The following is a 16,857-nucleotide window of genomic DNA, read 5'->3' as shown; positions in this document are numbered from 1 at the left end:
GGTATTGTGCACCTCCTGGTCACGCTGTCAGATAGCTCATAGGATGGCCTCTAATTGTGCAGAATGTAATGCTTAGGGTGCAAAGGTTTGGGGCTGCCAAAGGCAACTTTCCACATCACTGGCGAATGCAAAATAAAGGGTGGGCAAAGCATTGTTTTTTAACACCCTTCCCCCAATTTGTTGGTATTGTTTGTGTTATGTCATGAATCAAAAATGTTTGGGGTTGGGGTTAGATTTGAGGATGCCATGGTGTAACATATTTGTGTAAGAGAACAGCACGGCACTACACTACACAGAAAAGCCCGACCAGGCCCCTAACTTATGATAATTTAATGAAAGCTTGAAGGCAAAGTTTGAGGCATTGGACAAATATAAATATTAATTAAGACACTTGGGACTTGTGTGAAAGCTCCTTTTGCTGTAAGCTGTTGCCATATTAAAGGAAATTGGTCTGATTTTTTTTTATGTAGCTTGGAATATGCATTGGAGCTTCAAACATGAACTTCTTATGAACATCCGCTCATTGATATAGGAAGGTTGAAGATGGAGTTGGTTGAACTTACAAAGGGTGCAGCCAACCAACTTGCGATGGTTCTCTTTAACGAAGCCACCGCTTTGCTTTGGACTTGACATGTCACAGATCTTTAATTAATGCATCAGAAGAGCACAAACGCTCACCATTTGACTGATCAATCACCTGATCACACAATACCAGTCTTCTATTTTAAAGCTCCTTAATGGGATACAGAATATCAATGAAACATCAAGGTTGAGGGCTCTTTCAAGCGCTTTACTCCCACACACTTCATCTTACATCATCCATCCATCTTCTTTTCAAAACCGCTTTTCCTCATTAGGGTTGTAATATTCCGTATATTGAAATGAATCACTTTGATAGAATTCAGATGAAAATGCAAACACAAAAACTCATTTTTGTCGCGGGCCGCATCATAGTCATAGTTTCCTTGGGAGGGCCAAAACGGTTGGAATAATTAAAATGTTAATAAAAATTGCTAGCAATAACTCTATTTTTTAAAAGTAATTTTTTTTAAATTTAGGATTGACACGTGAAGTCGATGCACAAATTCTCTTTGCGGGCCACGTAAAATGATGTGGCCCCCGGGCCTTGAGTTTGACATCTATGATGTACATGATACGTGTGCTATCACAGTGCTAACCAGCCTGTTTTTTTATTTATTTTTTGAATTAATTTCAGAATTGGGATGAACATGATTTGTCACTGACAGAGTAAGCTTTGGAGTTCAAACTTTGATAAACGTTTCAATTTATAAACATTTTCAGTCTCATTCAAATTCCACCCAAATGGCACAGCCATCATCCATTTCAATTTTTCCACCTGTAATTGATTGTGTAAAATGTCATTGTCATATCACTGAAATGTGAAGGTTACTTGCCATTAGGGCACTTGAGACAGCTGTCAATCATGACATTTAAGTCTGAAGATCGAGGGACTTCATCTGAGACATTCCAGGTGTCTCATGTCCAGAGGAACTTCTACTACCACCTGTTATGCAAATCGGAATCCGCCCACTGTTTACTACGAGAGTAGTTTTATATTATAAGAAAAAAAAAAAGCTGACTTTTTAAACTAAAAGAAAATGTCGTATTCAGCTTTTCGGGGATTGGCCTCTGCCAAGTATGTGTCGCACACTTGATCTGGTTAAGTCTGTCCAGCATGCAAAATGGGGAGGTTGTAATGGAAGAAGATTAAAGGCTATCTCTCACCTAGTGGCAAATTACCCAGTAAGCAGCGGGTGACTTGTCAAGCTCTGGATGGCATTTTCAGGGATTAGCTTATGCTTTTAAGGTTCAAGCAAGACACAGCAGGGAGGCACGGTGGATGGCTAGTAACACGAGATGGCAAGCGCAAGACAATTCATAGTTGAGCAGAACTCTCACACCCACACATGCATTAACTCGTTCACTGCCAACCCATTTCATATCTTTGACGTCTGTCGTCGAATGAGTTAAGGTTGCGTGGTTCTTGGCAATAGTTGCTCAGCTACATGTGTAATGTGTAAACTTTTGTTTCTTTATAATCCTCACACAACAGCACACGTTTAACACGTTTGTACTCAGTCGATAGCTGTCACTTCAGGCGAACTTCCCAACATGACTTCTTTTCTCAGGTTCTCAACAGCTTCAACCGAGATAATGTTATATTTCTACATAAATTCTAAATCCTCCATATAGCCTGTAATCGGCACATTTTTGTTATCACGGCATTTGATCCGAGCGCCAAGACGGGTTAAGTGATAATCAACGAAGGGCCGCCATACCGTAAACGGTAATAACTCAATTTCAAGACCTGTTTCCCGTGTTTCAAATACACACCGTCGCTACACTAAACAAAGTGTGAAAAACGTCATTGAAATTCACGCTGAAAGCTTTTACAAGCTTTTCTCCCCTGAAATGCGCTCTGCTCGGCGACTGACCTTTTGCCTTCCATCACTTACAAGATCAGAATGCATTTGACTCCCTGAGTGATTACTTCATGCCCTGTCGGCTCACCATGAATTCAGCTGTGATCTAGTATTTTCAATGCGATATTATCTTTCTCACCAATTTTTAGGGGTGCCTGCATGTGCATGGCTTCCAAAAATAAAGTTTCACCGTCCTTGCGAGACCACGCCCTTGTCAAACGAAATCACTTCTGACTCATCCTACGCTATCACCAGGCCAGGATGTCTAAATCATCTAAATTCTCCTCGTTAAAATTTGTATTTTAAATTAACTTGCAAAGAGAAGAGTTACTACGACAATTTTGTTTTTCGAAAGGTTTCTTTGCATGCACTTTTAACACATCAACAACAGTTGAAAAATGTTTCTGTGTGTGTGTGTGTCGGTGTGTGTGCATATTTGTGTATAGAATTATTCATCAATCAGAATAAATGAATTTTAATGAAGATCCAACAAGTTTGAGCAATGTGACCGCAAAGCATTAATAGTTAATAGCATTGGTTTTTTTTTAATGTATTATTTCTGAACAATAGCAGATAAGTCACGACAAAAAAATGACAAGTAACCTGTCATTCTTGGCAAACGATAATCTCCTAAATAATAAGGGTGCGTTTTTTAGCTTTGAGCAGACTTTGCAAGTGTCTATTTAATGCAATCAACTTCAGTCTTTGCATTCAAAGATTATTTTTAACATTTATAGGGTTCTTCACAGGCAAGCAAAATAACAGCAGATGAGCATCAGCATTAGAATTTAGTTCATGTTCCCTCATCAGCACTTTTGAAATGGTCTGCCTTGTGCCAACCAATAGGAAAGGATTAATTTCTCCCACCGAGTCTGCCACACGGAGATAAATTCATCGGCGTAAAGGATAATATAGGAAGCACAATAAAGTTCTTCATAAGAATAACAACATCGAAATGTTGAGGAGCCCAGTCTGAGTGAAACTTTGGTGACCCGAATACAATGTTGTCTTACCATACATACCCAAAGGATTAATTTCTTTCTTACAACAAGAAAATGTTAAATATTAGCTATGGCTGGTTGGTCAGGAATTCTGTAAAAATTACATTTGATGGACAAAATCATCCAAACGTACGCAGTTAAATTAGCACGTTTTTAAAATGGAGTCCATTATTGGATTTTTCTGGCCTCACATTAATTGATCATTTTAACTTTTATAATAAACAGCATCGTCCTTTGCACACAATGGCAAATACATTAGCAGAAAGAGAAGCTGATCACGTAACAACAATCCACTAGAGAATACAGATTATAATGACAATGATTGCAAGATTTAGAGAAAATCATTTTCTATTTTACAATCTACCCATTTCTGATGTAAAGTTGACAAAGAAACAATCTTCCATTCATCTTCGACAAACAAACCATACTACCTTAATCAGTCTTTAATCTAGTCTATTGGATTGACTCGATTTGGAGTCAACAGTTTGTCTTAATTGCAAGTTATTAAACAGCTACTTGCCAATTGCTATGTTTTGCCACTCTCCCGGGGACCAAGAGTCGACTATAATCCCACATTCCTAGGAATCTTCTTCTTCTCCTTACTGTGACTAATCATCTTAGAGGATGCTCTTCATCAGGCCCCCGTCTGCTCACCCAAGCTGTTGGCACTGACTAGGGCGATAATGACTGAGGCGAGTTTGAGACGATGTTTACCGGTTGACAGCAGCACCCCGCTTCCGCCTGTATGCTCCAGCAAGCATTTCCATTTAGTTGGCTTCTCAAGCACCTGTCTAATTTCTCTTTGAAGACAGAAATCCTTTAAAGCCCATTGTATCCTAGGGCAACATATTTACAGAGGCCAATAGAGAGGAGAGATTAACACCGCTTCCTGATATATGATCTAAAGCTGTATGGAAAATTATACTAGTGGGAAAAAAGTTTGCTTTTCTTTTGAAGAAGAAGAATCTAAAGCTCTTGCATTGTCTTTCCAAACTGAAATGAATCACACGAAAACGAATCAGTGGCACTTGTGAGTAGCAGTTGTGCTGCATGGGGTCGTACGCCTGCCAAACTGACAGCCTGTTATTGTTCCTCCTAAATTGTTGAAAGACGTGTGAACTACAATAACAACATGGCTGCCGGGAAAGAGTTCAGCATTTCAGACATGTCTCCACTCTTGTCGCAACCACTATCCAAAATCAGTATGATCCCATTGACTGAAAAGCACATTCTTAAAAGTGTTTCCAAGACAACATTTCCTATTTACACTGAAGTCTATTTCAAGCTGTAAGGGGGAGATTTTCTTTTTCTTTCTTCAAGCACAGATCTCCCACAGAATTCCATTGCAGCTTTCACATTTCCAACTTTAAATAATCAATTAGGTTTTAAATCTAACTTGTAGTGTACTGTGTGGTTACAATGACAATAAAGGTAATTTATTTTTATTTACGTATTTCATTATAAATTATTTACATTTTTTATGAAAAATAACTTACCGTATTTTTCGGACTATAAGGCACACCGGACTATAAGGCGCACCTTCAATGAATGGCCCATTTTAAAACGTTGTCCTTATATAACGCGCACCGGACTATGCACCATTAATGCATCATGTCAGATTTTTAATCCAAATCAAATCATTCTCTATTTATCATTTCTATTTCAACTTCAGACGCAACAAATTAATTTATAATCACAAAATAATGATCCATAGTCGTTTTGATTCATGATTCATAGTCTTCAGCGGGCCACTTATGATTGATTTCATGACACAATGCTTGGGGCCAGTTTAGATTTAGGAATTTAGTCCATATATAAGGCGCACCGGACTATAAGGCGCACTGTCGGCTTTTGAGAAAATTTTAGGTTTTTAGGTCCGCCTTAGAGTCCGGAAAATACGGTAAATAAATTTCATATATTTATTGTATTGTCTGCGGCATAGTACCAAGTTGTAGCCGAACACATTTTGCATCTCATAATATAACTTTTTTTTTCCTGGCTAACCTGCCAAACGTAGTTAGTGTTCGGATGTTCCGGTGTTTTCTGCCATAGAGACACATCAGGTGCATGTTTTCCTCCTGTATGAAGATACATGACTGTGAGCGATTAATCTGAAATATTCATGTGAGTAATGGCCATAATGGTTGCATTTTCAACAAACCTGTCCCTTTTCTAGCAAGCACAGTGACAGCTTCTCAAGGCGGAGTTGTAATATACGATTTTAAATAACAACCTGACCACTTATCCACTCTCACTCTGCATCGTTTCAGTCATCTAGTTGTCTCTGTGCATATATCATACAACTGCTCGGATGAAATATTTGCATCGCTCATTCTCAAGAGGTTTGACGTCTTTGCAGTTCACTGCAACATCAATAATATGGAGGTTGTAATCATCAGTGGAAGAACTGGGAGAACGTCAATAGAGGCCAGTTGAATGCATTCAACTTCTCGTTGCCCCACCACACCCCAAAAGTAACTTTATACATTTGAGTGATAAAATAAATTTGCTTTCTGATTATTGGCAAGCATTTTTTTTTTTTAATAATTTGAAATTGTAATTGTTACTTCGGTTTCTCTTGCATCTATACTGTCAAAGATTCAACTTAGTTGAGTACAGTCAAACTCAAGGCACGGGGGCCAGATACGGCCTGCAAAGACAGTCGAATTTATATGCCATATCCAAAATTTCATTTTTAAAAAAGATATTGTCAGCAATTTTTATTACCATTAATTAAGTAATTTTTATTGTAAAATATTTTATTTGATTTCAATATTTCATTTTTAAATATTTGAACGGTTTTTACTAGTCTCTGTTTTGAAAACTAGCTTGTTGTGTAGCCTGTACAATATATGCAATATGAGACGTTCATACATTTACTTGGGTTGACAATTTTAATGGCCCTTTGAAACAAACTATGACTATAATGCGGCCTGTGACAAAAAAAAGTTTGACGCCCCTGAACTACAGTATATCAGTCATCCGAATATTCATACCACAATGTGGATGTTACTGGTTCTAACTTTATGCAGATAAAAGACTAATTACCACACATGAGAGCAGACAACACACTTGAAAAGCAGCCGGCGTGTGCGAGGAAGTAGTGCAGCACAACACATCTTCCCCCTGTTGTGTCTTAACGAAAGGAAGTGTCGAGATGCGGCGTGCTGACTCATCTCTAGGTTCACTGTAAATATGATTCATTATAGATGAGTAGATGCAGTCTCTTGCTCAGATCACTATGAATTTTGTATTTGTTGAAATGCAAATATGCTGACGACGTTTTGTTATTGCCTCTATACGCCTTTCGTTATGTAAGTACCTAAAGAAAAAAAGTTTCCTCTGTCACATTCCTTACAGGACTGAGTTGACATTCTAACTTTCTTAAATAATGTCCTTGTCGTATTTTGTGGACTCATTTGTAAATTTGATATACCCTGAAGAAGAAAGCGTGGGAGTTTGGAAATGTCGGTTGAGTCTAGCCGTCAAATGCCGTAAGGTGGCAGGTTAACTCAAATTCAACATTCACTCATTTGATTGGCTGGCATCCAAGCGTCATTAAAATGACTTTTCAGATCCAACAGCGGACAGAGTAAAAATGCTTAAAGATGTTTTATAGATCATCAAGCACGCCTATATCTTCTTGGCAACGGGGTATTTGATTCACGATTGTTGTAATAAACTCATGTCCGTTGCGGTTTTTATCATTTGTTTATGTATACATCAATATTATGGCGCTGCATGATAAATGCTTATAATTCAAATCCGTGAAGGAACTACATTTCTTGCTCAGGTCTGTCATTTAAAAAAAAAAAAAAAGCTTACTCCCTGGATTGCGTTAACTAAGAGATTGAAATGCTTTAAAGCATGACAATGGCGAGCCATTGCGTCAGTGCTTGAGCTTTTTACCTGCACTTGTGTTCTTATCTGAATAATTAACCAGTGTGTATTTAGTTTCCTGGCTCACTTCATTGGCTCCTTCAACACCCAAGTGTCCCTCTTGTTCGCGTGATGCGGTTGGTGTCCTTGTCGCGGGAGGGCGCCCACATACTTTAGTACCTCTTGAGAGGTCAGCTTTGGAAAATGTCAGCTTGGTTTTCTGTCTTAACTTTTTCGATTTTCTTTACTTGAATTGTGTCTGCTTGAACCATTCAAACATTGTTTCTTTGAGAAATATTTGAGGGGAACTTTTTCATTTAGTTTCCACCTGTATTAATTACTTAATAGAGATATTTTTTTGTTAGTCTAGTAATTTCCCAAACAATGTCCGCTTTTTCTTTGCAGTATTAAAGTGTCTGTGAATTGTTGTTGTGCAAACCGAAAGTTAGTTGCCGTGTTCACCGTTGCTTTTTCTTCATATTTTCCTAAGAAGATGAAGAAGCAACTCCCGCCAGACGTACATAAGTACGCCACATTCAGAATTTTTGAATAGCCTGAGTGAAGGGATGCGCTTGAAGCCTATTTTGTTGCCGACGACCTCTAATGTTTATGCTTTTCGGATTATTTTTTTTTGTAAAACCAATTCCTCGAAAAAGTTGACTTTTTTTTAAATGGTCTGACTTAGAAGGAAGAAAAATATCTGGTGAAGTGAGGTTAAAAGTGAAACAAACAATAGAGGGGAACGCTGTACATATGATTTATCTTGCTTATCTATAAATACAGAGCGAAACGTGCCATGTATGGATTCTTCATTATTCAAATCATTAGATGCTATTTAAAAACACTCTGAGACAAAGAGGCCAGCATATTACTCACTTTAGTTCACGTGTCAACTACAACTCGATCCGCTACAATTGTGTCAAAGAGCACCCCCCGTTTACTCATGGTACTCGTTTTTCCGTGGCGCCGACTCCTCCGCCCTCGCAACACAACCTGCCACCGACCTTGGGGCGATGCGCTTGATCTCTACGCACGCCTTGGCATTTAATGATAAAATGAAAAAAGTGGGTCGGAGATGTACATCCCAGTAGAAAGTTAACATCTTCAGAGCACCTCGACTTCCTACTGGGAAATCATCTCTAAATAAATCCAATGAGTTTCACAAATAGGTGAAGAGCCTTCGGGAGACCCAGGTTGGCTCTTGGGAAGCACCAACATGTCTGGATGATTAACTGAGAAATGAATGACCTGCTCATGTATACACTGGAAACCCACTTGAGCAGTTCCAAATGAAATCATACTTGAGAACTTGTGTTCTTAACCACGTCTTGTATTCTTCAAGTCCCTTTTTATTTTTTCACAGTTTTATCACAACCTGGAGCTCTCTTGTTGAATATACTAAGATCAAAAATCTGTTTGGACACCCAATGGTGAAACTCACCAGAGTTGGGATCAGAGTTGCCGTCTGCTTCGGTTCTCTTGTCGGGGGAGGCCTGCTCGTAGAAGTCGTCTTGCGCCTGCACCAGAGGGAGAGGTTGTGTGAGGAGGGAGCCACTGCCAACGGGCTCGTGCTCCCCCAGACCGCTGTCACTGCAGCTCTCCTGGGAGCCGTCCGGCAGGTGAAACGTGACGCGTCGCTGCGACTAGAACCAAGAGCACACAACAGAGCCTTCCATGTTAGTGCTCTGCCTTTTTTTAATTTTCTTTTAATTTTTAGGTATTTTTTAGATCATTATCATAAAATTATTTTAATTATTATGTAATTATTTAATTATAAATTTTGTGCATTTTTTAACTATATAACTATCAGAAAATTAATATCTATTTGTGCATGCTACTTCACAGTGCTGCAGTTGGTAATACGTCGCCTTGGATAATTTAGACTCAGTAAGAAGAGGGGTTGAAAATTGGTTAATTATTAATAATAACATTGATAAAATGATGCAGTTTCAGATTTATGGCTGATGTGTGTGTGGGGGGCGGGGTTAATAAATGCAAAACAGTCACGTTTCACTGCACAGTGAGACAACCCATATTAGCAAGAAGATTACTCATCACGAAAAAAAAAAAAGAGAAAATGTGCTCTTGTATGTAACAGCAGACATGATTAACAGAGTACAACACAAAGCTATTCGTGGCAAAGTGTTAGCATGTCATAAAATGGTTTACTCAGTGCTCTCGGTTTGATTTGGGTTTGCAAAGTCAAAGTGGAGTTGACAAAATTATTCGACGGAGAAAGGAACTGGTAATTATTGGTATGCGGGCACTCACACACACTCAGCATGCACACACACAATCTTTAAAGCTGACTTGATTGAATTTCCAACGACTAATTTTGATTGTCTTTTCCCTCCAGCTCTAATGACATTTTCCTGCGGCTTTTTCATAAGTCCAGACCCAAGCCTCCAGCTAACCTTTTGTGGGCAGAGCGAGGTGTTCGTGCCATATCATTGTTGATGACAGACAGGCATGGCAGCTTTTACAGTAATTATTGGCAAAAAGCAAAGGTCAACCAATCTGCAGTCTAATGCAAACGACCTCATTATATATTTAAAATTGCTCTGAGAACATGCAGCATTCAATCCAACTAAAAAAGGTGTCTAATAATAGAAATAAGGGAAAGGTTGCCTAGTTGAGGGAGGGGCGAGGGGGGTGGTCTTGCAAAGAGTATGCTTCCTTCAGATTAAAATACTTCCATAGTGATGGATGTAAATAATGGATGGGTGCATTTATGGGTACAGGAACAACAGAATGGAAAACCGAGGGTGGATGGAAGCTACTCCCTTGATAGATCATGACTTGACATATCACAAGGCAGGACTGGACCGGACTTGCCCAAATCCAAATGACGTGGGACTTGGCTCAGACTCGAATGTGACTACTTGAGATTTATGTGAGACTTGCAAATGTGTGAATTGATTCCATCTCTGAGACGTGGCCGATTGTACGTTTGAAGATATTTTCCGCGTTCCGGCTTGGCGACTGTCGGTTGTAATAATATTAGCATAAACCAGCTTTAACTGTCCCTGCTGCCAGTTTACAAGCTATTATGGCTTATCACGCCTGCTAACCCTTATTATCTGCTTGTTTTTTTTTTTTTTTGGTGAATAATTTCCCTGCACAAACACTGTCAAAAAAAAAAAAAAATAGAAGCAGGTTATTACTGCAAGGTGACATGTAACGCAAGCTTGCATACGATGAGGAAGAGCTGGAATAACATTTGCCCTTGCTATGCAAACTGTACAAAAATTTAGCCGGCATGATCAGAAGCACGTTTTGCACACGTCATCCAAATGTCATCCAAGTCAACATAAATGATGAAAGAGGAAAATGTCTGAGCCCTGTACAGACTAGTTGTAGCTGTAAATCTTAGCTAGGCCTATAAAAGTAGATGGTTGCATTCCAAATGAATTTAAACTGCGCCGGCTTCATTGATTCAGAGCTCGGTTTTTCATATTAAAATCAAGAACAAACAAGTAGCCCTTTAAACCAAAATGGAATATTGACTTTTAAACCTGCAATCTGTGTTTAAAACAGACTGAAAATTGCATTTTGCAGCATCTCGTCCTTTTTAAAAATGAAAAACGTTTTGCCAGGCCTGTCAAAATAAAGACCCACGCCGTGTGACTGTAAAGACACGTCTAACAATGTTCCTTTGTACACTTTTCTTCCTCCTTTCTTTTCGCTTCTGACCACATGGAGCGCAGTGTTAAAAGCCAAAACAACGTGTGTGGTAATATTTCAAGAAAACACTGTACAACATTGCAATCTTAAAAGGAGATGTTCATACGCACACACACACTGAGCAGAATGTTAATGCTCAGACGCACACAATTGCACAGCCAGAATGCAACCTCCTCACCCCCCGCCCCACAAATAATCTTATCTTGCAGCAGTCTGACACCTGCAGTGAGAGAACACATCCTACGAGTGTGTTCTCGCAATCGCACCGCTAAGGGAGATCAGTCATGCGGGAGAGTAGAACTCACAAGATCTCTTTCCATTCCTCCCCTTTATGTCCTTGGAAGAACAAAGGTGCCCTGCCATCTGCTGGTCACCTTTGTAAATACATCTAAAAAAAACAAAACAATGAAATAATCTTGATGCTTTGCTTCAGCCATCTTTGTTTATGAGGAAGATTAATATTAAGTGACAGTTGAAGCACAGTCTTGCCTATTTTGGATTTTTACGCAAATGACTCGGCTCGCTCTGACTCAGTCTGTCCTGTGGCCAGGTTCGCAGGCTTCCACATTTAGTTGTTCATTTAAGAAAGCGATGCTGTAAACTCAGCATATGTTTTAGTCACATTTCGATGAGTACTCCTTATCTCTGCATGCATTCGCATTAGACCGTCTTGCTTCAAGAACTGATTCTGCCAACATGAATGCTCGTCCAATATTCTCACTCAGCTGGGCTTGCTTATCTGATTCATGTGCCAAAGTTGGAAAACGAGGGTGATGAGCACAGTCCAAAAGAGTAATGAGAGTTATAAAAGCAAAGCACTGGGATGAGATGCACTAAATTATTGACTCGATGTGTCAAATTCTAGTCCTTTATTGGCTTCAGGATTATTTCCTTGTTTTTTTTTTTTAATGTAAAAATAAAATGGTGGAAAGTGTGTCGGAATTCAGACCAGGAAAAGGTTGATGTAATCATTTGACTAGATTGAAGCATTTTTGATTCAGATTGATAATTATTCATATTTTTAGCAACCTCCGCAACTTCTGCCACCATCTAAAACACAGTGCTTTCACACTTGCTGTCTCGGGTGAAGCTAACATCTCACTACCGCTTGCTCTCGCTCTCCACCTTCACTCTAAATTTGGGCTGTCGTTAAATAAAGCTGACTTCAGGTTACTGAGAACTGCGAGATTGGAGTAGTGCAACCTGCTCTGTGCGCCTGAAGCTGGGCTGGAAAAATCTGTTGAACTGCCACAGAGAATCAGCTACATGTTAACCTCTTCTGATTCATTCATTGGCACTACTCTCTGCTGGCATCTCCAGCCGTAAAGCGCGAGAGACAGCACTTCTTCTCTCTGTGACTTTCACAGTGAGAAGAGAATTTGCCAGTCTGGCGACTGTTGAGTACTGAGCAGAGGTGCCGAGGATCACGAGCACTGAACATGGGCCTTGACATCTCAAATTATAATAATATTATTAATAATAATAACATAATATTAATAATACTGTAGTACTGATAATAATTATAATATTAATAATAATAAAAATAATACAATACTAATACTACTGATAATAATAATAATAATAATAATAATTAATAATAATAATAATAATAAATAACCACAGCACAATTTCATACTACAAACACAAAACACCTTAATAACCTTAATTATAAGTAAATGGTTATTTTTCATCATTCCATTTGTTATACAGTTTGGTAGATTGCTACCAAGTTTAATGGACGCGATTTCTTTTCTGGTGACCTGAAAATACTAATGGCAACACGTTTTTGTCTGGCAACTCCTCTACATTTTACAACCTGTAGTTTTTTAATCAACATTACGAAGCAGCAGATGTCCGCTTGACATTTAACAACTTTTGACGCTAAAGCGCCATGGAAAATTGTTGACATTGGCACCAGATCTTGCATTGACACCCTGCTCTGAGCGTATGTGCCAGCAGCTATGGTGCGGTGTCACACTCATAGCAGTTCTGTGATGACTGTGAAATGTTGAGCTCAAGCAAGTAAAGAAAAAAAATAGCATTTTCATGTAGAATGTTTTTTATTACTGACTGACTCTGCCCTATTGCAGCCGAAATAGCTGACCAAGTCACTTTATACACCTGAGTTATAAGAAGTAATTGTACTCTGTGGAGGTATAATCACATTGCATCCTGGCAAAGCAAAAAAAGGCAAGTTAAAGGAAACTATATAATTGCTACAATTGTATAACGAAAAAAAGAATTGTGTAAATATGTTAAATAGTAGGATTTGATGGCTGCAAGAACGTGACATTTGTCTTTAGTGAAAAATGCCACTAACGTGCTGCTTATGTCACGGAAATCACTGGAAACAATGTTTGTTATTCAAGGATACCCCGAGGCAAAACTTACACCTTATTAAATATTTTGAACATACCCCCATATATATATATATATATATATATTTTTTTTTTGATAAACAAACCATGGTATAAAAATTTGCATTTTTGCAACAACGTCTTGTCTTATAAATAAGAGCACAGACTCAAAAGTAGTAAATTTGCATGTGCTCACTTGGGAGTCTTTCAAACTACCTAAAAATCTAAGCGAGACAAAGTACACCTTTCAATACTACTCTACTGTATATTGTTTTTTATTTGTTTGTTTTTTTACTGTTCCCATCCCCTGCTAGCCTCAGAACAACATTAGCATTATTGAAGTGGGGAAGAACAGAGAGGGAAGGCTATCTTTGGGGGCTTGGGTGTTGGGGGGGAAAATGCAGAATGATTATTAGTTTAAAGAGATGAGAGCAATATTCCAGCAATCACTCACGTGCGCTAACTCTACTCCACTGGCAGTGTGTAAACAAACTTAATGTCTACAATCTGTACCCCCATGAATCTCATAACCCGACTTGCCCCTCTTAGCATTCTAAATCCGGTGGCTAATCACAGAAACAATCAGTGACTGATTTGAAAGTCATCAATAGCATGAGAGCAGTTTTCCATTTGCTAAGCCCTGCAAGTCAATCTTTGGAAGCCAGTGAAGGCTCAACAATGAGAAGCCCTAAAATTACACAGTTCAACACTGTAAAAAAAAAAATGGAGCTTGTGTGTGAGCTGGATTCCTTTTGGATATTTGAAAATGTTCATGCATTTGGAAAGCAGATACAGGAGCAGCATTCTAGCCATCAAAAGCACCTGCAACATGTCTATTTGATGGTGCAATATATTGATATCTGAAATGGCGCCTCAGGTCTTGCTGTTGAGCCAGAACAACTTAATAGATTAATTGGGAGCCGGCAGAGATAATTAGGCCTTTGGGGTTGTATGATTCTTCTGCTTTTCGCCTGTTGCCTCAGCATTGCAGCGTTCCTGCTGTGTAATTTAGTTAATGAACGAGAATGTGGTGCCACGTACTGTCCACAGGTTAGCAGAGGGCACAGACAAAAACAAACACACGACTGTTTTAAAACATCAGTTCCTTGATACGTTTACCTTTTTTTAAATTGGCTGCAATAAAGTTTCTGTTTTTCATGTTATTAAACTCATGTAATTTAACTAGAAATCACACGAGATGAGGGTCAGCACCTCCAAATCCGAGTCCATGGTCCTCGATCGGAAAAGGGTGGAATGCCCTCTCCAGGTCGGGGATGAGATCCTGCCCCAAGTGGAGGAGTTTAAGTATCTTGGGGTCTTGTTCACGAGTGAGGGGAGGATGGAGCGCGAGATCGACAGGCGGATCGGTGCAGCGTCGGCAGTAATGCGGACTTTGTACCGGTCCGTCGTGGTAAAGAGAGAGCTGAGCCAAAAGGCAAAGCTCTCAATTTACCGGTCGATTTACGCTCCTACCCTCACCTATGGTCACGAGCTATGGGTCGTGACCGAAAGAACGAGATCCCGGATACAAGCGGCCGAAATGAGTTTTCTCCGCAGGATGTCCGGGCTCTCCCTTAGAGATAGGGTGAGAAGTTCGGTCATCCGGGAGAGACCCGGAGTAGAGTCGCTGCTCCTCCACGTTGAGAGGAGCCAGATGAGGTGGCTCGGGCATCTCATCAGGATGCCTCCTGGACGCCTCCCTGGGGAGGTGTTCCGGGCATGTCCCACCGGTAGGAGACCCCGGGGACGACCCAGGACGCGCTGGAGAGACTATGTCTCTCAGCTGGCCTGGGAACGCCTTGGGATCCCCCGGGATGAGCTAGACGAAGTGGCTGGGGAGAGGGAAGTCTGGGAGTCCCTCCTGAAGCTGCTGCCCCCGCGACCCGACCCCGGATAAGCGGAAGAAGATGGATGGATGGATGGATCACACGAGATTATTTTCTGTTCATCTGACAACAGCCGTGCAGTAATTCACCTTCCCGAACGAGACAGACAATTTGTTCGTTAATTAGCCGACTGCTGTAATCGGCTTCAGTTTGAATGCAGCTGCTATTAGGCGCAATTCGGAAACGTGAAAACAACGAGCAGTTGATTCCTACTTGAGAGGATGCAAACGTCTCGTCAGTATTCACGCAGTACTAGATGGACGAATCGGTGAAAGGGATCGCACCGACCTTTTAACTTGACAGCTCGTATCAACACAAATATAGCTCATATAGCAGACTAGTTCTATTGCTGTATTGCCCCTAAGGAGAAATTACAGATAGCTTGATGGTAGCTGAGAGTAAGTGAGCCAGGACTTGGGTTGTTTGCTGTGCTCTTATTATTGGATGCCAAGGTGTCCTTCTGTGAGCCTGACAGGCACTGAGTAGTAGGCCAAATTGATTGGTCTGCTCTTGCCCGCCAAAATGACCTGAACTCAATTTGCTTGCGATGGCTTCAATTTCCTGGCTGGACACAATCCCCCAACCTCGCCGACTTCACACTCTCTTTCTCAGTCTGGCTAGCTCTCACAGCATCCCTTCTTGCTCAGGAGCTGTCATTTAATTTCATTAGTCAACGGGGGTGACTTCTTGCTCTGTCACATGTATCTGTCTTCTGTCCCTCATGTGTGTGCATTACCAAAGTGGAAGAGCTTGGTGAAGTGAAAACCGTTTGACAGTATGAACATGTTCCTTTGGAAGTCCTACTTTTGGAGGTGAAAAAGAAATCTGAAGATATCCATGTGTTTCTAGTGATGGGAAAATGAAGCTTCATAATTGCTTTATGAACTAATTATTGTATTTTTGACTCCTCCAGATGGCACTGTTGGTTTAAGAAGAGGTTTAAGAAATGGCAGGTCAGTGTGCTTTAAGTGCTTCATTTTTCAGTCAAATGTCACGACATCCATGTTGACTAAATCTGTTTTCATACACACCCATAAATGAAAAAGACTTTTCTGCAAATGTTTTATAAGGGATTACAAATGTATTTGAGATTGTTTGAAAATAGTGACATTTACATTTTTTTCTGGTAACATTTGTAATGCGATCCAAAAAGATGGCTGTTGCCTTTATCTTTAGTCACACCCAAACTGGGTAAAAAAAATATTTAAATATTTTTCCAGGCTTATATTTTACCAGGCTCACGATGAAAACACATGCAACAAACTTAAAACTATTCTACACAAACATTTTGCTCCTTCCAAAGTGGTTGAGGTGCAGAAAATGGTCACCCTGTGGTGGACAGAGCCGTACTTTGCAAAAATCTTCTGTTTACTGTATTTTCTACATACGTAAGAGTTTTCCAACTTTTCCTAAAAAACTTGAGCATCAAAGCTTTAGATAATTAAAGCTCTGGCTTTAAAAAGAATGGCTACTGTGTATTCCTCCATAACAGCCTTAACTGGAAAACACCCAATTTGCATCACCCGACTTGGAGTCGGAACATCTTGTGAACTCATTTCCAGTGCACATAATACCCGCACGGTCAGCGGCTGATTAGAAGGAAAGC

At 39.9% G+C, this 16,857-nt stretch overlaps 1 protein-coding gene across 2 annotated transcripts in view; it reads right to left on the bottom strand.

Moving 5' to 3' along the window:
- LOC133153154 (protocadherin-9) overlaps positions 1 to 16,857 on the bottom strand; it is a 108,163-nt gene that overhangs the window by 16,296 nt on the left and 75,010 nt on the right. The window contains exon 4 of one of the 2 annotated variants that reach the window (XM_061277237.1): positions 8,766 to 8,967. In XM_061277237.1, the coding sequence (XP_061133221.1) occupies positions 8,766 to 8,967 (202 nt within the window). The remainder of the gene's footprint in view (positions 1 to 8,765; positions 8,968 to 16,857) is intronic. The other variant, XM_061277238.1, reaches the window with a different exon arrangement.

This window comes from Syngnathus typhle, linkage group LG4 (genome assembly GCF_033458585.1).
Source record: "Syngnathus typhle isolate RoL2023-S1 ecotype Sweden linkage group LG4, RoL_Styp_1.0, whole genome shotgun sequence".
NCBI lineage: Eukaryota > Metazoa > Chordata > Actinopteri > Syngnathiformes > Syngnathidae > Syngnathus > Syngnathus typhle.
This window is presented reverse-complemented; position numbering and strand designations above follow the sequence as displayed.